The sequence below is a fragment of the Aspergillus foveolatus genome (genome assembly GCF_047715535.1).
Source record: "Aspergillus foveolatus strain CBS 279.81 unplaced genomic scaffold BDW70scaffold_94, whole genome shotgun sequence".
NCBI classification, from domain to species: Eukaryota; Fungi; Ascomycota; class Eurotiomycetes; order Eurotiales; family Aspergillaceae; genus Aspergillus; species Aspergillus foveolatus.
In genome coordinates, this window is record NW_027396158.1 from 4272 (window position 1) to 23766 (window position 19495).

The 19495-nt window shown below is 50.8% G+C and overlaps 9 protein-coding genes across 9 annotated transcripts; 5 read left to right on the forward strand and 4 right to left on the reverse strand.

Annotated features, from left to right (window-relative positions):
• Positions 1 to 364: 364 nt before the first annotated feature.
• Positions 365 to 2831, forward strand: BDW70DRAFT_124512 (putative C6 transcription factor). Its single transcript, XM_073734841.1, has 6 exons — positions 365 to 710; positions 801 to 1367; positions 1426 to 1577; positions 1655 to 1834; positions 1886 to 2239; positions 2294 to 2831. Exons 1-6 carry the CDS (start codon positions 576 to 578, stop codon positions 2709 to 2711), a joined length of 1806 nt encoding a protein of 601 aa, XP_073591579.1. The 5' UTR covers positions 365 to 575; the 3' UTR covers positions 2712 to 2831.
• A 1692-nt stretch (positions 2832 to 4523) lies between these two features.
• On the forward strand, positions 4524 to 6339 carry BDW70DRAFT_124564 (putative eukaryotic translation initiation factor 3 subunit EifCl). The gene is made up of 2 exons (XM_073734842.1): positions 4524 to 4954; positions 5097 to 6339. Exons 1-2 carry the CDS (start codon positions 4646 to 4648, stop codon positions 6216 to 6218), a joined length of 1431 nt encoding a protein of 476 aa, XP_073591580.1. The 5' UTR covers positions 4524 to 4645; the 3' UTR covers positions 6219 to 6339.
• Positions 6340 to 7484: 1145 nt separating this feature from the next.
• Positions 7485 to 8107, reverse strand: BDW70DRAFT_144370 (uncharacterized protein). The gene has a single exon (XM_073738239.1). The coding sequence runs from the start codon at positions 8013 to 8015 to the stop codon at positions 7632 to 7634; it is 384 nt and encodes a 127-aa protein (XP_073591581.1). The 5' UTR covers positions 8016 to 8107; the 3' UTR covers positions 7485 to 7631.
• A 331-nt stretch (positions 8108 to 8438) lies between these two features.
• On the forward strand, positions 8439 to 10235 carry bna5-1 (kynureninase). Its single transcript, XM_073734843.1, has 4 exons — positions 8439 to 8703; positions 8751 to 9100; positions 9151 to 9634; positions 9685 to 10235. The coding sequence occupies exons 1-4, from the start codon at positions 8514 to 8516 to the stop codon at positions 10119 to 10121; spliced, it is 1461 nt and encodes a 486-aa protein (XP_073591582.1). The 5' UTR covers positions 8439 to 8513; the 3' UTR covers positions 10122 to 10235.
• On the reverse strand, positions 9628 to 11045 carry BDW70DRAFT_144372 (ER membrane protein complex subunit 4). The gene is made up of 4 exons (XM_073738240.1): positions 10827 to 11045; positions 10414 to 10763; positions 10231 to 10336; positions 9628 to 10154 (listed from the first exon to the last, which is right to left on the reverse strand). Exons 1-3 carry the CDS (start codon positions 10962 to 10964, stop codon positions 10261 to 10263), a joined length of 564 nt encoding a protein of 187 aa, XP_073591583.1. The 5' UTR covers positions 10965 to 11045; the 3' UTR covers positions 9628 to 10154; positions 10231 to 10260.
• A 723-nt stretch (positions 11046 to 11768) lies between these two features.
• Positions 11769 to 14124, forward strand: BDW70DRAFT_164162 (putative AP-2 adaptor complex subunit beta; the record flags this gene model as incomplete). The annotated part of the gene is made up of 5 exons (XM_073741426.1): positions 11769 to 12010; positions 12061 to 12136; positions 12181 to 12545; positions 12593 to 13021; positions 13065 to 14124. The coding sequence occupies 5 exons, from the start codon at positions 11769 to 11771 to the stop codon at positions 14122 to 14124; spliced, it is 2172 nt and encodes a 723-aa protein (XP_073591584.1).
• Positions 14125 to 14358: 234 nt separating this feature from the next.
• On the reverse strand, positions 14359 to 15754 carry cwc25 (U2-type spliceosomal complex subunit CWC25). The gene is made up of 2 exons (XM_073738241.1): positions 15693 to 15754; positions 14359 to 15634 (listed from the first exon to the last, which is right to left on the reverse strand). Exons 1-2 carry the CDS (start codon positions 15716 to 15718, stop codon positions 14413 to 14415), a joined length of 1248 nt encoding a protein of 415 aa, XP_073591585.1. The 5' UTR covers positions 15719 to 15754; the 3' UTR covers positions 14359 to 14412.
• Positions 15755 to 16562: 808 nt separating this feature from the next.
• On the forward strand, positions 16563 to 17242 carry BDW70DRAFT_153903 (uncharacterized protein; the record flags this gene model as incomplete). Its single annotated transcript, XM_073739731.1, has 4 exons — positions 16563 to 16643; positions 16732 to 16813; positions 16881 to 16918; positions 16976 to 17242. The coding sequence occupies 4 exons, from the start codon at positions 16563 to 16565 to the stop codon at positions 17240 to 17242; spliced, it is 468 nt and encodes a 155-aa protein (XP_073591586.1).
• A 358-nt stretch (positions 17243 to 17600) lies between these two features.
• On the reverse strand, positions 17601 to 18179 carry BDW70DRAFT_144384 (cold-shock protein). The gene is made up of 2 exons (XM_073738242.1): positions 18088 to 18179; positions 17601 to 18009 (listed from the first exon to the last, which is right to left on the reverse strand). The coding sequence occupies exons 1-2, from the start codon at positions 18173 to 18175 to the stop codon at positions 17753 to 17755; spliced, it is 345 nt and encodes a 114-aa protein (XP_073591587.1). The 5' UTR covers positions 18176 to 18179; the 3' UTR covers positions 17601 to 17752.
• Between the last annotated feature and the right edge of the window lie 1316 nt (positions 18180 to 19495).

Here is a 19495-nt window from a genome sequence, read left to right on the forward strand (position 1 = left end):
GAGAGCTGTCACTCTCAAACATGGATTTCGATGTTCCATCCTTGTTGGCGCTCTCGCTCTATCCAGAGGACCGTGTTTTTCTATTGCCCTTTCCAAGGCCTCTTTTCTCTTCTAACGTTGACTGCTCGATATCTAAAGTCTTACTCTTTCTAGCAGGCATATCCTCTGCACTCAAACCGCTGGGCCATCTGTGATATTACCATCAACAGAAGGGACCTTCTCGCCATACCGCCAATTCCCCCTCCAATTCCGAACTTTCTCCTGCATCTCCTGCTGTTTCCCTAACGTCATAGCGCCAACAGAAGAGCCTCTCCAAGCAGGCTTTCCACCGCGACACCGGCTTCTATCGTGGCGATTTTTTGCGAGCAGCGAGTCGACTTTTCAGCGTATGAGCTAACCAACCGCGAGGACGACGGTGGCGGACCTCAAAGGCGTTCACGAAGTACTCCTCCGAAAACACCGGCTTCGCGCCCTTAAGTTCTCTGGGTCTCTTGCTGCCGCAGTAACTTTCCTGACCCAGACATCTTTCTGGCAGCGTGGGCCCTTGTCGTCACACCCGTACCTCAACTGCCGAAATGGCCTCCAACAGCAAAGATAAACAGCCCCCTTCAATCGCCCCCGGTCCCGGCCCGTTGCGTGTGATTCGGCCTTTGACGAAAAACAAGAAGAGTTCTAGTGCGTGCCTGCCCTGCAAGCAAGCGAAGAGAAAGGTAGTGCTTGGGAGCCTAGAATGCCATCCGAACTTTCCCACAAATCTCCATTCGCTATGCTTAGCTAACGGTTCTTGCTTTCGATCATAGTGCACCGGACGACCGGCTCCATGTAAAGCATGCGAGGCCACTAATGGTAATTGCGTTTTCAATGAACGCCTTGACCTGAGACGAAAGATTGCTGCACAAAAAGCCCAAGGCGACTTGGAACGCTACAGGCAATTGTTGTGGGATCTTATAAAGTATCTGCGCACGGCCGACGATGAAAGGATTTATCGAATCTTGGAGATAATACGCGCTGGTGGCGACGACGAGAATGTAGAGAAGAATATTGCCCTAATCATTCAAACAGCTTCCGCTGAAGGATCACCTATCGAGGATACAGCAATGGACACCAACGAAATCCGCAGAGACTCTAGGATAAGCGTCGAGAAGCTCTGTGATAGCCCCTTGTTCCAGGTACCGTGCAAACCTTGGACCAAGGTCACAAGTGACGACCACCTTGTCTCTGGCTTGATATCTTTATACTTCACATGGGATCACCCGCTTATGCAGGTTGTTGACCAGGAGATGTTCCTGCATGATATGAATGCGGGTGACATGAGTTCAGAATTCTGCAGCCCTGTTTTGGTGAATAGTATTCTAGCGGTGGCTAGTGTAAGTTACCTCAACATCCGCTTCAATCCAAGGTTGAGCCTTTCTAACTTACCACAAGACATATTCGCCCTACCCTGAAGTATACGCCGTGCCTGGCGATGTGGCTTCTCGAGGCCAGCACTTCTTTGAGGAAGCGGAGATTCGCTGGAAAGCTGAGGAAGGTCGGCCTTCATTGGCAAACATTCAAGCCCTCGCAATAATGAGCCATAAGTGAGTTGTCTGCGAAGCTCTTGCAGTGCTATATATGTGTGTGTGCGCGCAAAGGGCTGATGGCTAACGAATTGTAGTCTGAAACTCCAAGGGAAAGACGATGCTAGCTGGCATTATATCAGACAAGCCGTGCAGCTTGGGCAGGATATTGGCTTATTCAACATACCCAAGTCAGGGCACGGCAATTGGGATCAACTGCCTCAACGTGTCCGGCATTCTAGTGCACGGACTGCTTGGAGTCTCTTCATCCTGAATTCGTATTGACACCCATGCTCGGGTAGTATGACATCTACTGATGTGTTGTGCAGGCAGTTTTGTATGGATTTTCGAAAGTCGGGAAATCTAGCAGTTCCCAGACTATCATTTGACCGAATATCTCGCACCGAAAAAGACACGGTTTGGATACCGTACCACTCTCGCTCGAGCGATGCAGAACTCCTCAGGAAGCCGGCCCTTCTTCGTGAAGTGATGGCCGGACTGGTCGACCTCGCTGGAACGATCATTGACATGCAGAATCTTTTCTTTGACAAAGCACTTGACCTTAACTTGAGCATCAAGGAGTTGTGGAAAGAGGCAGAGAGGTTGCATTCACGCCTCCAAGCTTTCCTGGAAGGCATGACGGTCATCGAGACGCCACCTGTTCCACAAATCCTTTTTTTGCAGTAAGGGCCATTGGACACTATTTGACGCCACGGTAGTCTGACTTACCCTTCCAGTGTCAGAGGCAATCAAATCATTATTACGCTGTTCGAGTTCCTGCTAGAACAGCGAGACTTCGAGAGATCGATAGGACCATCGGAAATCGAACAAGTGAAATCGGCCCGGTTTCATGCGGCAATGCAGATCGCGCATTATCTTCAGATATATGGCGAGCATTATGAGTTACAGCAGACCCCAAATTTGATGTTTGGGCCGGTGAAGAGCAGTGCCCTAGCACTCCTCCCATCCCTGAATGACGAATCGGCTTATAATGCTTTCAATGAGCTTTATGATTTCCTTGAATCTTTTAGTCGGAGGTTCTCGGCGGCTAAGAAGACGAAATGTGAGATCGACGCTTTTTTCCGTAACTCGAGCCTCGCCTCGCCGTTAGAGCATGTCAGGACAGCTGACCGTCGGGGCTTGGAATACTCGTAAGGGCTTTTAGGAACGTGTTTCAATTGCTCGCAAATGAGTGCATAGAGTGACAACCGGAAAGGTGGACACGGACGTGGATATTTCAAAGACGTTCGAAATACCTGCTACGATGAGGGACCCGTCGGGCCTGAAAGCGTTGACCGTGACGGTTCAGGGGTTTCGAAAAAACGTCGATTCGACGAGACTGATCAAATCAGAGGGCGTCCTAGAATCGCACCTGGTAGCAGCAGAGTCGGCAAAATGTCAGCTAATACGACGGGTATGTGTATGTTAACGATGCCACAAAGGGCGTCGCGCGGAATAACAGCCGGACTTCGAGTGACTGGCAGTGTTTTCTCACCAAAAGTTCGTTCCAGTCATCACCTTAGACAAGGTATGAGGGTTATCAGAGAACGCGTGGGACTTCTTTTGTGGGAGGCAAGCGGCTAACAGAGGAGTACATGAACAGGGAGGTTAAAGAAAAGTAATGTCTGCCTGAACGCGACGTTGACAGCTTTCTAACTGAGAGTCCTTGATGGCGATTTGAGATCCCTACGGGGCGATGTTTGGGTTGCGGATGTAAGATCCGTAGCATGCAACAGGCCAGCCAGAGATGTCATGGCTCGGGACTCCACCTTACTCTGGGCTTTCTTCCAAGGGTACTGCAGACAAACTCTCTATCTTGCAGACATGTTTATAGACGGATCACGAAAGGTGAATACAACGCCCAACTGAGATCCATACGGATTCCGTGGCCTATTTGATTACGCTTCAACATCGCCAACTCGACTGAAATCCGATGTCTGTGCCCCAAACTATGAATAATGGCATTCTTCTGTAACATTGAAGCCCTATAATGCAACAGAACTGGACAATCCAATGGAAACGTTAACCGATGACATTGATGTTTGTCAACCGGAGGAGGTTCCTCCTTACTAATCAATGTCCAGCACCTCGCTCGTTTACATATCTGTTTGATACTCCACGCCGTTTGTATAGCAGGGATATCTGTTTGATGCCTCGTACCGTTTGTATGACAAGGATATCTCCTGTATAGCGAGAACCTTCTTTTTGAAACCTTTGAAAAAGGTATAAATTGCCTATACAGATCGTAGTTAGGAGATCAAGACCTTCAATTCAAATCGTCCGTGTTAGATGTTGATTACATAACCACCTCAATAACCGACAATGTTGCTATATCACAATGCGCGCAGTGGCAATAAACATTGCAGGTGGAAGTACTCAAGGCCAGCTGGAAGGGAAGCTCCGCGCCCCGTACTACTGCCGGAGTTCTTAATGCAACGGGCAATACATGAAAGACACGCGAGATTCCGTCAGATTAAAAACACCACAACCCTGCGCTGTTCCCTTGATTATTGTTGTTACTAGTTACAGCCCTATAGCTCCTGGTTTAATGCTGGCATTCGAAGCGTAATTATCACGGGTATAGATCTTCGATTACAAGCTAATAATTTCGCTTAACTACTCTGTTTAGGCTGACATGGTTGTCACGCAGCTATGGGCTGATGCGAAGGGTGTCTCTTTTTGGGAGATCAGTAAGCTGCATCGTCTTGCTTTCGGTACTGGCCTCTAAGTGGATATGATCTTTCTATAGAAAGATACAACTGTATAGGAAAACGGAGTACACGGGGCAGACTTTCTGGTACTAGTCCAAGGGAGATATGCTTGTCTCTGCCCAAGCGCCAAAGTTTTGCAAGTTTGATTTGACAGACGAATGCACACATAGATGACTCAGCAACAACCTATTCGTAGATAAGATAAGCACAAATCGTCCAAGCGAAAACCCTCAAAATTCGATACCGCCCAAAGGTTGAAATCCCACACCTCGAAACGCCGAGTCTCCGCCAGTCAACCTCCGTGCCCGCTTCTCCCTCTCCCGTCGCCAATTCTCTGGACGAGTTCGTAGTCGTAGTCTATCGACTTTCTTGTCCAACATGTCCTACGACGAGCGCGCCAATGCGCACCCCAATTTGAACGATGAGTCTGATGTCGAGGAGGAAGCGCTTGTTAACGACTACCGCGAACAGGTCAACTTCGATGATGGCATGAGCGAGCTGGACCGGACTACATCACTCGGCGCGAACTCGCAGACGCAAGACCTTCAGGCACAGCTGGCTGCTGCTGCGACTCCCCTTGAGTACCAGGCCACGCTGGAAACCAAGTTTGCGAGTTACGACAACTACTGCAGTCTTTTCCACTACATTCTGAACTCAGATGGGCCGGTGGAACTTGAGGTTCCTTCTGTATGTGGCCATTCTCCATGTATTATCTACTTTTATTGCTGGATTTGTTCCTGCTGCTCATTGAACAGCTTAAGCTCTTTGTGTGAGCGGGGCTAATGTTTTTCATGAAATGATATGATGTACTAATTTATCGTTTTAATAGTACTATTGGGCCTGGGATGTTATCGATGAGTTCATCTACCAGTTCGAGTCGTTCTGCCGCTACCGCAACCGCGTTGCCCGCAGCGGCTCCAACGAGGAGGAAGCCCAGCTCCTCCGCGAGAACCCGAATACCTGGGGCTGCTACTCAGTGCTCAACGTGCTCTACTCCCTCATCCAGAAGTCTCAGATCAACGAACAACTGGCTGCTATGAAGCGTGGTGAGGACCCTGCCGCGTTTGCTGGAGAATACGGATCCCGCCCGCTCTACAAGATGCTGGGATACTTCTCCATTATTGGTCTGCTTCGCGTTCACTGCTTGCTCGGTGACTTCACTCTTGCCCTCAAGACCCTTGACGACATCGAGATGAACAAGAAGGCCATGTTCGCCCGTGTCATGGCTGCCCACTTCACCACCTACTACTATGTCGGTTTCTCCTACATGATGACCCGCCGCTACGGCGACGCCATCCGCATGTTCAGCCACATTCTCGTCTACGTCTCCCGGACCAAGAACTTCCAAAAGGGCGGAAACAGCTACGACGCTATCGCCAAGAAGAATGACCAGATGTACGCTCTGATTGCCATCTGTGTCGCCCTCCATCCCACTCGTCTCGACGACACCATCCACTCCGCCCTCCGCGAGAAGTACGGCGAGCAACTCCACCGCCTCCAGCAGGGCGGCCCCGAAGCCCTCCCCCTCTTCGAGGAACTATTCCGCTCCGCTTGCCCCAAGTTCATTAGCCCCACCCCTCCCGACTTCGAAAACCCCGCCCTCAACGTCGACCCTGTCGACCACCACACCGCCATCTTCATGGACGAGGTCAAGAACACCCTCTATAACCCTACCATTCGGTCGTACCTCAAGCTCTACACAACAATGGACCTGCAGAAGCTCGCTGGCTTCCTCGACGTCGAGCCCGAGAAGCTCCGCTCCTGGCTCCTCATCAACAAGCAGCGTAGCCGCCAGGTCCGCTGGGTTGAGGGAGGATTACTGGAAGGTGAGACCGTCAGCGCCAACGACCTTGACTATGCCCTCGAAAAAGATCTTATCCATGTCAGCGAGACCAAGGCTGGCCGTCGCCTTGTCGACTGGTATCTCAGGAACCTTGCCCGCGTTTACTAAGCTAGCCAGATCACTGGATTGTGGAAGTGTGTCCTAATGAGTTCGAGTGGATGGCTACTTGCCGGTACACGAGTTGGACGGTATACCATATGCGTGGATCCTCCCAAGCGGACCTTCGCATACGAAACAACAAGGAGAAGACATAACATGACATGAACCAAGGGCGCACATGGCGCAAGGAGAGTCGTGTCTCTTGCCGACATCAAGACCCTTTTCTCCCATTTTCAGTTTAAATTATTGGCATGATTGTTCACGCGTCTTCTAACCCTTGCTTAAAAGGGTCTAGGGCTGGTTGGAGTGACAAAAGGATCTGCGAAGGGTTTTTGAGCCTTTCTTCAGTAGGGCTATTTTATTTGCACAAGTTGATTCTACGTTTTTGTTTTGGTTGTTCGATATGTGATATGCCCTGCTGTGCATCCCTTTCTGCGCAGCGCGTAAAACGGGGTTTCTTTTTCTAGAGACCTGTATGTAGAGAAACAGTGAACACGATCAAAATTAAGTATAGATGATTATTTCCGTGTATGTAATATAATGTAATATAGTACAGCATCATATACCAATAATATCCTATCTAGCTTGCTTTATCGGACATCATACCTACCTGAGTGGGGATTAGACGTCTGCCCTATCATCAACACATGATTCCTCGATGCACATGGGCAAACGATGGACTGAGCTCTAATCAACAATATCAAAGCTGGTCCCACACCCACAACTGCTCGTCGCGCGTGGGTTATCCACTATCTTGAACTGGCTCCCGATCAGCTCAGTCGTATAGTCAACTGTACTCCCAGACAAAAGTTCCAACGAGGGCTCATCCATGACAATTTTCGCAGTGCCATTGCCCGTCACATCCGAACCCTCTCCCGGCGGCTCTGCTTCAAATATCGTGTCCTCTTCAGAATCGATTTTGGATGCTGGCTCGAGTGACATCAGGTACTGGAAGCCGTGACAGCCGCCGCTGGTGACAGTGATGCGAAGGTGATGGTAGGGGTTTTCATCCTTTGTGGCGGAGGGCGACGAGGATGGGTCTGTTATTTGACGGAGGCGCTGAAGGGCATGAATTAGCAAACACGCTCGTAGCTGTTTTAATCAGAAAGCAAAGAGGAAAGGCACATTGCAAGGTGCAGGTTGGCATTCAGCAAAAAAAACATACAACAGTTGGGATTCGCATGTGGTCACCCACCATACTACTAACCAACCGGCGTGTGGCTTAAGTACGGCTGAGCGGACGGGAAGCCCTGCTTTCCACACCCTGTGGTCGTATGTACTTATTGCATACAGAGCATGGTTTATGAATGCGGTAGATTTCCCGGCCCTTCCATACTATATTGGCGGACAAGCATATGCAGGTTTCTTCCCGAAGCATCACAGCCATGCTCTTGCCACGCCGTTTTCGCAGTATGCGCAAACTCACGCAACAACACTAAACAAAGCTGCATGGAAATCATTTTCACGTACATTTGCAGCCCGCTCTGAGATTTCCACCATTAATGTGTTTCCATCCTCACCGGTCCTTGGATTCTGCGTAACTTGAGCCGCGAATGTGGCAGTCGCTGAGGAGAACGCTGAGCGAGGTTGTGTTCGGCTCAGACATTGCTTCAATATCCTAGGTCGAATATTCCGCGCTGGCGCAGGAGACGTCGAAACGGCCAATGTTCGGTATGAAGCATGACAAAACGATGCGGAGAAGTTCAATGTTGGACTCGAGCATGAGACGGATGATGGGATGGCAGGGAGGGCGCGACGAGCCCGGAGCATCTGGCGAACGGCGGATGACACTGCTAGACGTGACATATTGAGGTGTGATGTGCAAGTTTTTGGACAACTCTAAATCTTGACTGACCTTTGAAAGCTCTATAATCATACAGTTCGCATGGCGAGCAAGAGCAATCCACAAGATGCGATTGGGCGAATCTAGTCGGGAGACTGCGGCAGAATAAATTTCCCGCTGAACACAGACATATGTCATATTACTAAGTCGCGCATTAGTCTTTGTGCATTGTATCTTTTCTTCTGAAACAGATGATATCGAGTTTAGAGGCCGCTCGATGAACCCTGTGGCAACTATACGCTGTCTAGAAAGTGGTCCTGAGTCGTAACTTGTGATAGTAACATTTGTAGGAAGTGAAGATAGTCTGTCGTGAGTTGAGGCGGGGTGTGTTGCGGGAAATATACCGCGGGGCCCTCACTTCCTCTATCCATACTTCCCATAATAATAGCAGCCACCCCGGCTTGAAGTTTAGTTACGTGCAATCAAAGTGATCTGGCTAACCATTGAGCCATATTTTCGACATGGGTTCCAGGCTCCACGTCCAGCAGATCAAGAACGGCCCGCCACTTCCGTACAAGGACGATATCAGGGCCTTCACCAGGGACTATGCAGCATCTCTAGACGCTCAAGATACCCTAAGTCACTTTCGAGAAGAGTTCATCATTCCCTCTGTAAAAGACCTCAAGCGGAAAACGCTGGATCCTTCTGAAGGCGAGTACAGTTCTATGTACCTGGGTGTGCTCCGCTGACTCTTGCAGCTTCTATCTCTGATGGCTCAGACGCCCGCTGTATCTATCTGTGCGGAAACTCCCTAGGCCTCCAGCCTCGCAACACCAAGAAGTACATTGACTACTATTTGCGAACCTGGGCCATTAAGGGCGTAGCGGGCCATTTCACCCATCACGAGGATGAATTGCTCCCTCCGTTTGTCGACGTCGACTCAGTGGGCGCAAAGCTCATGGCTCCAGTGGTGGGGGCGTTGGAGAGCGAGGTGGCTGTTATGGGCAGTCTAACAACAAACTTGCATTTGCTCATGGCTAGTTTCTACCGGCCAACTACTGAGAGATATAAGATCATCATCGAAGGGAAAGCTTTTCCCAGTGACCATGTATGTCTCTTGACTGTGCAGCCGAACATGGACTAATTGGCTCTTCTCAGTACGCGGTCGAATCTCAGATCAAGCACCATAATCTCCAGCCCAAAGATGCCATGGTTCTCATAGAACCGCAGGATCCTGAACATCCGATCCTCGAAACTGAGCGTATTCTTCGAGTCATTGACGAGCATGCTTCAACTACGGCTCTACTTCTTCTCTCTGCTATCCAGTACTACACAGGCCAGTACTTTGACATCGAGAAGATCACTGCACACGCCCAGTCTAAAGGCATCGTGGTCGGTTGGGACTGTGCCCATGCAGCGGGCAATGTCGACTTGAAATTACACGATTGGAACGTGGACTTCGCTGCATGGTGCAACTATAAGTACCTCAATAGCGGCCCAGGCGGAATGGCCGGGATATTCGTGCATGAAAAACATGGAGAGGTGAAGGCAGGTCAAGGCGACGGGGAACTGGAATTATTTCGCCCTCGGCTTTCCGGCTGGTGGGGAGGAGACAAAGCTACCAGATTCCTGATGGATAATCGTATGAACACCGACCAAGGACACTAACGAGCCTCGCTGACTATGACCTAGATTTCGTCCCCCAAGCCGGGGCAGCAGGGTATCAATTGTCCAATCCTTCCGTGCTTGACATGAATGCGGTTGTAGCCTCTCTGGAACTATTCAACCGAACATCAATGGCCGAGATTCGTCAAAAATCCCTCAATCTAACAGGATATCTCGAGTATCTCCTCGCGTCTCTTGATGGAGTTTCCGACGACAAGCCTTTTTCTATCATTACCCCGTCGAACCCTTTAGAACGCGGTGCTCAGCTAAGTTTGCGGCTGGCGCCGGGTCTCCTGGATAGCGTTTTAGAAACTTTGGAAGAATATGCAGTTGTGATCGACGAGAGGAAGCCAGATGTCATTAGGGTTGCACCCGCGCCTTTGTACAACACGTACGAAGAGGTGTGGCAGTTTTGCCAGATTTTTTCAGAAGCCTGCCGCAAAGCTCTTGAAAAGAAAGACTAGCAACCCTGTCTCTCTATGGGTGTATTATACGATCTATTTTACCCAAGCCACAGTGTTAGGGCAATCTGCGTGCTCAGATTTCTTTTCGAGTATGACCAATCACTCTTACATAAACCCACTTCAGTATCACATCGAAATTTCAACCAAAAGCAAAGTGAACTCTTTCTAATGGCTGCCGCTCCGATTCCCAAGCCAGCCAATCCGACCTCGTAGTCCTGTCATCACACATTAGCAAGCCAGAAGGGCGCATAAGGACCTCCTACATAGCAGGAGTAAGGTAACGAGAACGTACGGCAGAAGACCCATAGCATTTACCTTCCACACCCCCAGCCCCAGCAGAACGAACTGCATCAGGACGTACACAGCCTTTACACCTAGCAACTTGCCCCGCAGTGTCTCCGAATCAAACTTAGCAAACACATTATTGGTGTTGATGAGGCCCTGAATAGGGCCCTTGAACAGCATAAAAACCATCATAATGCTGAAAATCTGCAGACTGTTTCCGGACATGTACATCATGATCGCGTTCATGGGGATCTGCTTCGACGGCGCGAGGGCGATTTCCCAGGCTTTCTTGAGCTTCAGCGTGTCGGTTTCGGCGGGCTTGGACGGGGCGGAGGAAGTGGTCGATTTTTCCGAGCGCTATATATACAGTTAGTAAGATATGATGTATATGGCATGTATGGGATGCTTCGGGATACCCACGCCTTTACCAGCCTTGCGCGAGAAGCCGGGCGGGTCGGGGATGCTGGACGTTGAGATTGACGGGCGCGGTAACGGTGATTTGAGATCAACGACCCATTTAGGGGGTGGAAGAGGGGGTAGAGTTTGCGGAGCGGCCATTGCGATAGAGCCAATATTCCGGATGGTTGAAGGACCTGGGTTTTGCGAAGGGAGCTTTAGCTAGCTCGGCGGCACGACAGCGGAGGTGGAAGTTGATCAACGCCTGGAAAATCAGGAAGCAAAGGATTCTCCACAAAAACCGCGGAGCTGGCGGCGCCGGTCCACTCCTGATTCTCAGTCTTGAACTCCTATTCTCTCTGACGCCAGATGGTTCCAATCTCAGCTCGTAGTTGAAGGCCAGGCTGGATTCACTCGGTCTAGGTGAGTTTGCTGCCTGCATATGGCTACGCTTGTGCCACGCTGACTCTTCCGGGCTGACAGTCTAAATCCCGTCACAGCCTAAGGTATGGACGTTTCGAAGCATCGTGCCAGCTAAGGAGTCGTCTCGCCCTCGAAGAAGCTATTCGCTATCGTGAATTCCTCCTTGTCTCAGCAAGTCTTATGTGATACAACGACCTAAGAAGCCGCGCGAACCATACTGGGAATCTGCATCCTCCAAGAAACGAAGAGACCTGTCCGATTCGCTGCCGTGAAGCTATATAATCCACCATGAGTTCTAGTGGGGGAGATGCAAAGCTGTTCGCTAGGGTATGTGGGAAAAAACTATATCTCTATCGCATTGGCCTTCCAGTCGCGCGATGGTTTATCGCTACCCCCCTTTATGACGCTCGTCTCATGACTTTGTCCGCGAATTAACTGTGCTCTTTCCTTGGTCTTGATACCCCTCTTGGCTCTTCTTTCTAATGCGGCATCTGTACTCTATGCTTTGCATCTCCACCCCAGCACTTATTCGCTACTGTCCCCATGTTTATCGCGCCTTATGTACACTCTAGCTTACCACCATGGGCTCGCACTCCACAGGGCAAAGTTGCCGAGCTCCGGCAGGAACTCAACAGCGGCGGCAAAAAGGACAAGAACTATTCGGCCAAGAAGATTGCGTTGAAGAAAATCGTCGCCAACATGACCATGAGCAATAACGATATGATCGCCTTGTTTCCGGATGTTATCGACTGTATGAATTTGCCGAGCTTGGAGATCAAGAAGATGTAGGTCTGGGAGGATATTTTGGGTGACGCGATATTGACAGTTGTCCTAGGTGCTTTCTATTCCTGGTGAACTACTCAAGGATGAAGCCCGACATCGCACTAAAGGCTCTTCCTATATTGATTAATGTACGGCGCTATTTCTGCCCAACTATATAAGCTAACGGCCGTAGGATATGGAGGCGACAAACCCGCTTGTCCGCGCTTTGGCGCTTCGAACAATCGCGTATATCCATGTTCGGGAATATGTTGAGGCCACTGTACAACCGCTCAAGAGGTTGATGGGGGATATGGATCCCTACGTTCGCAAGACGGCCGCTTTTTGCGTAGCTAAACTCTACGAGCACGATAGGAAGATGGTGGAGGCATCCGATTTGATTGACCGGCTGAATGCAATGCTGAAGGATGAAAACCCAACGGTTGTTTCAAGCGTCCTGGCTTCATTAGTGGATATCTGGGGACGAAGCGAAACAATATCTTTGACGATTGATTACGCAAGCGCGTCTAAACTGGTATCAATCTTACCAGACTGTTCAGAGTACGGATATACCAACTGAAGTTTTGTTCGTGTCTAACATTGCGCAGATGGGGTCAATCCTATATACTGGAAGCCCTGATGTCCTATGTTCCACAAGATTCCGCAGAAGCCCTCCTTTTGGCGGAACGTATCGCTCCTCGACTCTCTCATCAGAACTCCGCCGTTGTCCTCACTTCCATCCGCGTCATACTCTACCTTATGAACTATATCGCCGAAGAACGGCATCTCACATCACTCTCAAAGAAACTATCACCACCTCTCGTGACGCTTCTGTCAAAACCGCCAGAGGTGCAATATCTTGTCCTCCGCAATGCAATTCTTATCCTGCAGAAGCGGCCCGAAGTTCTGCGTAATGACATTCGGGTCTTCTTCTGCAACTACAATGACCCAATCTACGTCAAGGTGACCAAGCTCGAGTTGATATTCATGTTGACGACTAAGGAAAACATCTCAGTTGTGCTGGCAGAACTGAGAGAGTAAGCTTCTCTGTCTTTGCAACGAACACCGCTAATTTATTAGGTACGCAACCGAGATCGATGTCCACTTTGTGCGCAAGGCCGTCCGGGCGATTGGAAAATTAGCCATCAAGATCGAGTCCGCTGCCAAACAGTGTATCGATTGTCTCCTGGACTTGGTAAACGCCAAGATTCCGTACATCGTGCAAGAGGCAACCGTCGTCATCCGTAATATCTTCCGCAAATACCCCAACCAGTACGAAAGCATCATCGGCCAAGTCATCCAAAACATCGACGATTTGGACGAACCAGAAGCCAAGGCGGCCGTCATCTGGATCATTGGCCAGTACGCAGACCGCATCGAGAACTCAGCCGACCTCTTGCAAGACTATCTCGCTACATTCCACGACGAGACAATCGAAGTGCAACTCTCCCTTCTCACAGCAACTGTCAAGCTCTTCATCCAGCGCCCAACGAAGGGCCAGCAACTCGTTCCGCAAGTCCTCAGATGGTGTACAGAGGAAACAGACGATCCAGATCTCCGTGACAGAGGATACATGTATTGGCGTCTTCTTTCATCAGACCCAACAACCGCCCGCCAAATCGTCATGGGCCAGAAACCACCCATCTCCGCCGAGAGCGAGAAACTCGACAACCGCACCCTCGAGGAACTCTGCCTCAACGTCGGTACCCTCGCAACGGTCTATCTAAAGCCTGTACAACAAGTTTTCAGGTCCGCGCGCACCCGCCGTCTCCAGTACAGTCCAGCTCTCCAAAAACGCGTTGAAGAATACGGCTCAAACGCCTGGCAATTCCCGGCACCAACTCCAGGGCCAAACCCCGTTACTTCGCCCACTGCGGTAGCGGCTGCGGCAGCGAACGGATCCGCTTCGACGCCAACGGGGAACACGAGCGCCGCCATCAGTGCAGCAGACATTTACTTCAACAGCGTTGCCGTAGGAACACAGCAGATGGCCGCCTTGGATTTGGGCGGGCGGGAGGATGGCGGGTTCGGTGGTGGTGGCGCGCCGCAGACACAGTATGTTGTTAATCAGAGCCAACAACAGGCGTATCAGCCGCATTTAGCAGGGGGAGCGGCGACGGGGGAGCTGTTGCTGCTGTGATTGATGCTTGGATGGAGGTGGTCTTTATTTCAGCTTGTATTCGTAGTTTTCGCACATTATAGCGAATTTTAGAGGCTTTTTACACCTCCTGTACAATCCATATCCCTTACTACAAACTTCTTTCTGTATAATATTTCTTGAGAAGGAGATTGTTTTTGCTGATTTGGACAGCGCATCATGGACGAAAGTTCGAAGTCATATTAAACTAGGCACAATCTGTCTAGGAAAAATTCCGTAATATGATACACCGAGATAAATACAATGAATGGCCATGCGCAGACGGCAGAATCAATCCTCATCCTTTGCCAACGCACCGCGACTCCGCCGAATCCGTTCATCCAGACTATCCTCCTGCAGCTGCCGATGCAGACCCGACATGAACTGACCCCGGTCTGACCGCCGCTTATCATCTTCCTCACGCTGCTTCTCTTCAAGGGCCGTGACTTCGGCAACGCGTTGCCGTCGCGTAGCTTCCATGTCCTGAGCGTTCGCCTGCATCTCGGCGAGTCGGCGCTTGCGCTGTTCTTCCAGCTCTTGCGCGTGCTGGTCTGCGTCTGCGTCTGCGTCCCCGTTTCTGCTATGTGGCCCACGGCCTCGATTTCGATCTCGCCCGAAGGCATCAGTGTCCCTGTCTTTGGACGGACGGGCATCTCGCCGATTGCTGCGGCTGTATCTATCTCTCCGGTAGTCCTGGTCTTGACCTCGATCTCGTCTATCGTCTCGGCGATGGTCCGATCGAGGGGAGGCTGATCTGCGCGTTGCTCGATCATATCGCTCGTCGCGATCACGGTCCCGGCGGCTCGAATGATGAACTCTCTCCACCCTCTCCTCCCGCTCCCCATCGCGGTCCCGATGACTTCTGCGATCGTGATCTCGATCCCTATGCCGACGATCGTCCTTTTCCACACGCGGAGATCTCGACCTCGACCTCGAGCGGCGTCGGTGCCGATGACTCCGATACGAATCATTCCCACTATCCCGTCTGTGCCTGTGACTTCTTTCCCTTTCCCTCTCTTGATTTCTCTCCCTCCCTTGTTCCAATTCGCGCCTTCTGACCGACTCCTTAACCATAGCCTCATACGCCGCTTGCTCTCGCTTCTTGATCTCAAGCAAGGGATCCGCCATGACCTTGGCCATCGTATCGCGCGTATTGTGCACGACGGGCGGAAGCCCAGCGGCTGCGCCAGGGCCAGTCGCCGCCCCCTTCTCCAATTTCTTACTCTCATCATTCTTTAGCAATATCCCATCAATTCGTCGTTTCCCCAGCAAATACCCTTCCATTTCCTCGGCGTAGTGTCCTGATGCGCTTGAGGGCTCCTGGTACATCCAGTCGACGCGCTGGAGCTGCCGAGTGCCGCCCGCGCTCTCTTGTAGTCGTTGCAGTTCTTGGATCTGCCGCTCTTCATCCCGTTCGCGCTTAAGTTGGTCGATGCGTTTACGTTCCTCTAAGGCGCGCTTTTCTTCGGCCCAGACACGCTCTTGGTTCCGGAGGAGAGAGGGGTGCCATGATCTGGTGACTAAAAGTCAGTAACTCCTCTAAAAGCTGAAGTAGAAAGAGAAAGACATACTTCTTCAAGTTCAGGTCACCACCCATTTTGCCGGAGTTGTTGAGAAGATAAAGTTGGAGAAGAGTCGCTGAGCTCGAGGGTTCCAAATCAGGAAAGTCAATCACGGGGTTGCCACATGATGTCTCAGCGGCGGGCACTTAGTCAGGCATCAGGGCCACCTCCCATTGCTCGAGAAGTATGGTGTTACTCTGACTTTTGGATGAGTTCAAACCACCAGAGAGGACCATATCGTCACACCTCTACCGGGCTATTAAAGAAGAAAATTGTAACTTTGACGAATATGCTTATTTAGCACACATAATTTTCTATCATTGGCGTCAACATCGACGTTTTCCCTGGTATCATCGGCCACTGAACCGCGACTGCACCAACGTCCAGTACTCATTTCTAATATCTTCCTCTCTCCCGCTTAACAAAGCAGTTTCTCCCTGACTAGGGCCCTTGATGAGTGCGATCAACTCGTATGCCTAAGCTGCTACTGGCTCTCCAGCCCCGCGAATACGAGATCTAATCAAACAGTAGTACAGGTACCAGGTATACTAGTACTGTTCTTGTTTGCCTCGCCAGCGGCCAAAGGAAGCGCCGCTAACACCAATACAAGGTGACGATCTTATTGGCGCTTTTCGTTGTCAATGCAGGTCCTCGTATTCTCAGACATCCGTTAGCCTTGTTCGGCAATCCTACGCAGCTCATTCCGTCTGAAGCAAAAAATGGCTTCTGCTAAGCTACCTTGGCTTTGAGCCGCGGTGACTTAAAATGCCATGCTCCCCGATTGGAGTCTCAAGAGGGATTCTGAAGTCTTTTTTTTTTCTCCTTTCTTCGTTCTTTCGCCCCAGAACTGGGGTTGTTAGATACCCAACTCACACAGAGATGTCATTTGCCAATATCCTTCTTCTGGCTGCGCTGCAGGTGGCTACTATAGCCTCTGCCCAAACCCACAGATTTTTCCCGGTATGCATGTCGAAAGCATTGGCGAACTTATTCCACGCAGACTATACGACAATGCAAGCGAGTGCACTATCTGTGACACTTGCGGGAGTGCTTCGGGTTTGGTTACGTCCTCTGCGACAACTCGGGCTGCTTCAACCCGGACGACGGCGAGCAATGCTGCAAGGGCGGGTGTATGTTTCTGTAGATACGGCGTAGGATGGATACAATTGAGTTCCTTGCTGATCGGTCTCGTTACAGACATGTGCGTTGGGCGGGATGATTCCTGCTGTCCGAATGTAATGTAGATCCCCCCCGCATAGAATGAACCTATTAGAATTAATCGGAACAAATAGGGTCCCGGCGAACCAGGAGAAGATGGGACGATCACTTACCCCAGCGATACAAGTCTCGAAGAAGACGAAGACAAAGATGAAGAATACACCTCCTGGACGTGCGATACGACCATGACCGGCGAGGAGTGCTGCTCAGGCGGCGGGCCGGATATTCACTGGTGCACTGGGGAGTACCCGTCGGTAACCTGCTACAACTCGACGCGGGAGACCTGCTGCGAGGACGGACATTTCTGTGAGGGGGAGGACTGCTGTGATATCGTGGTATGAGCTGCTCCTCTTCTCTGAGTTCATCTAGCAAGGTTCTGAATGTAATAGGACTCGACGCCTACGACGCCATGGCTTACTGGAGTCGAGGCTACATCGACCTCGACTTCAGGTCCGAAGTCGAATTCGGACTCAGCTGACGAGGACTCTGAGGATGGAGCGGCGTCTGGCTCGGCCTCGAGTGCGTCGATCACGAGTGACGAGTTAAGTCCGAGTTAAGTCCGACTCCTACAGATGCGGGGGAGAAACTAGCCATTACAGGGCGAGTTGCAATGCTTGGTGCTGTAGCAGCGGGGCTACTCGTACTCTAGGCTACAGTCTCGAGCCTCTAAGCCTCTAGTGTGAATAGGCCATTTTGGGGCCAGGAAACAACAGCGTGAAAGGTAGGAAGGTAGTATGCATGGTATCATTGATGGTAGTCGCTATAAATCAAACCAAAACCAAAACCCAGAACCAAACCCAAACCCCAGAGAAAGAGCATACCCATAGCCTTATATAGCTTTAGTCAGACAGCTATTCCTCCGGCTGCACCTGCTCTGCCATGAGCAACATGGGCAGATGTACCGCCTCATATGAGACCTTCATCCCCTCCTTCAGGCGCTGTGTGTGCTCGGTGATCGACTGGCGGCGGAGGATGAGCTCGCCACCAAAGTCGGAGGTTATAAAGCCAAAACCCTGCGCGTCATTGTACCACTTGACGGTGCCGAATTGGCGATTGGGAGAGGCGGGAGAGGCAGGAGCGGCGGCAGGCATTTTGGGTTGTTCTTTGGCTGCTAATTGTTAGTCTCTCGATCTTTTTAAAGAAGCGTCTTCAAAGAAGCGTGGGCTCGAGAAGGTGGTGAATGTACCTTGAGCCGGTGTAGAAGAAGAGGAAGAAGAGGAAGATGAGGATTTGGTATGCAGCGGGAGCGAAACAGAGGCAGACGTGTCCGACATAAGACCTTGCCTGAGTATCTGGGCCTGCTCGTGTGCCCCTCTGCCAGTATTTATACTTCTCCCTCAGATTGATATCATCCGGTTCTTCCCGGTCCTCGGCAAAGATTCGGGTTGGGCCTGACGAGGGCGTTACAGAAGCACGGAGACCCCGCGGTTGGCGATCTTTGCAACTGGTGGAGAACAGGCCAGGACATAGCATTGGCTAACACTGGCTAACATTGGCTAGCATTGGCTGTATTTCCGACGTGATGTCATGATCGACTGATTTCAATTCAATAGCCATTGTTCGTCGATGAGAGACTGGTGAAGGATCGATAAGATCCTCTGTATGTACAACCCCGTCCGCTGTACAATACGCGGACTGCGAAGGGGCTGAAAGGTGAATGCAAGTGTCTGCTCATACGAAAATGCCCCGGGCTGACAGTATGGTAGGCTTGATATCAGACGGTGTCTGCCGCGAATGAGGCATTCCGACTTATCTGCAAGCGTCTGCAGGGGCGCCCAGTTCGGCACAATGGACAAATGCGCACAGAATCGCAATTCATCAGGAGACCAGAAAAAAGCCTAGACCCATCGAGAATAAGATATTACCCAATCCATTGGGATTAGTTGGTGAGAGGGAACCAGTCAGGCTCGACCTCGGGACCTCGAGGCGAGGCCTGATCCTATTCGCACGCCTGGCAGGAACCGAGAAACGACCTCGCTACGAGGCAAAAGAAGACCGATTTCCCCGCACCCAGGCTTTCATTCACAAACCGTTGTGCCATGAATTTGGTCTCGCGTGACGAAAATTGCTTCGTGCCGTGTTTTGGATGGCCGACGCTGCCAGCCCCGGCTTCCCGGAGTGGTAGAGGTCGATTTCAGGAAGTTCTCTTTTCTTCCGTGGATCTATGGGTTAGAAGACAATTCGATCTGATTTGCTTGCATTGTGCTGTTATTCCATAAACCGAAATTGAGCACAACTGGTGCTGAGGTCTATTAGGCCATGTCATTCCATTCCATATCATGGCCTCATATGGTTGTTCTTCTATCGAACTGTGGCTGGAGACAGTTCGCCCAATTCCGTTTCTTCAAGATATCAAATCGAGATGTAAGCCTACGGTCCCTTGTCTCGATCCACAGGGGAGAGCCCCTGTCAGCGGCTCTCTAGGACTCCCCTAGGGATCCAGTCAAGCAACGAGTGCGGAGACAAAAGGGAGACTAAGTCTATCCCGATCAGCTGGCTGCTATATCGGCTGGCTGCTATGGATAGCCAGATCTGCCAATAAGGGGAAAGGGCGACGCTTCGTCACTCGGTCCAGGCTCGGGTAACGAAGTTAG

What these genes read in the sequence shown, in the direction of transcription:
- BDW70DRAFT_124512 (XM_073734841.1), top strand. Translation starts at nt 576, where the DNA reads ATGGCCTCCAACAGCAAAGATAAACAGCCCCCTTCAATCGCCCCCGGT. An exon ending in GTATTCTAGCGGTGGCTAGT is followed by an intron (nt 1,368 to 1,425) that starts GTAAGTTACCTC and finishes ACTTACCACAAG; the next exon opens with ACATATTCGCCCTACCCTGA. An exon ending in CCACAAATCCTTTTTTTGCA is followed by an intron (nt 2,240 to 2,293) that starts GTAAGGGCCATT and finishes TTACCCTTCCAG; the next exon opens with TGTCAGAGGCAATCAAATCA.
- BDW70DRAFT_124564 (XM_073734842.1), top strand. Translation starts at nt 4,646, where the DNA reads ATGTCCTACGACGAGCGCGCCAATGCGCACCCCAATTTGAACGATGAG. An exon ending in TGGAACTTGAGGTTCCTTCT is followed by an intron (nt 4,955 to 5,096) that starts GTATGTGGCCAT and finishes TCGTTTTAATAG; the next exon opens with TACTATTGGGCCTGGGATGT.
- BDW70DRAFT_144370 (XM_073738239.1), bottom strand. Translation starts at nt 8,015, where the DNA reads ATGTCACGTCTAGCAGTGTCATCCGCCGTTCGCCAGATGCTCCGGGCT.
- bna5-1 (XM_073734843.1), top strand. Translation starts at nt 8,514, where the DNA reads ATGGGTTCCAGGCTCCACGTCCAGCAGATCAAGAACGGCCCGCCACTT. An exon ending in AAGCTTTTCCCAGTGACCAT is followed by an intron (nt 9,101 to 9,150) that starts GTATGTCTCTTG and finishes GGCTCTTCTCAG; the next exon opens with TACGCGGTCGAATCTCAGAT. An exon ending in CAGATTCCTGATGGATAATC is followed by an intron (nt 9,635 to 9,684) that starts GTATGAACACCG and finishes ACTATGACCTAG; the next exon opens with ATTTCGTCCCCCAAGCCGGG.
- BDW70DRAFT_144372 (XM_073738240.1), bottom strand. Translation starts at nt 10,964, where the DNA reads ATGGCCGCTCCGCAAACTCTACCCCCTCTTCCACCCCCTAAATGGGTC. An exon ending in CGCGCAAGGCTGGTAAAGGC is followed by an intron (nt 10,764 to 10,826) that starts GTGGGTATCCCG and finishes CTGTATATATAG; the next exon opens with CGCTCGGAAAAATCGACCAC. An exon ending in AATGCTATGGGTCTTCTGCC is followed by an intron (nt 10,337 to 10,413) that starts GTACGTTCTCGT and finishes GTGTGATGACAG; the next exon opens with GACTACGAGGTCGGATTGGC.
- cwc25 (XM_073738241.1), bottom strand. Translation starts at nt 15,718, where the DNA reads ATGGGTGGTGACCTGAACTTGAAGAA. An exon ending in GGTGACCTGAACTTGAAGAA is followed by an intron (nt 15,635 to 15,692) that starts GTATGTCTTTCT and finishes TTTAGTCACCAG; the next exon opens with ATCATGGCACCCCTCTCTCC.
- BDW70DRAFT_144384 (XM_073738242.1), bottom strand. Translation starts at nt 18,175, where the DNA reads ATGTCGGACACGTCTGCCTCTGTTTCGCTCCCGCTGCATACCAAATCC. An exon ending in TTCTTCTACACCGGCTCAAG is followed by an intron (nt 18,010 to 18,087) that starts GTACATTCACCA and finishes AACAATTAGCAG; the next exon opens with CCAAAGAACAACCCAAAATG.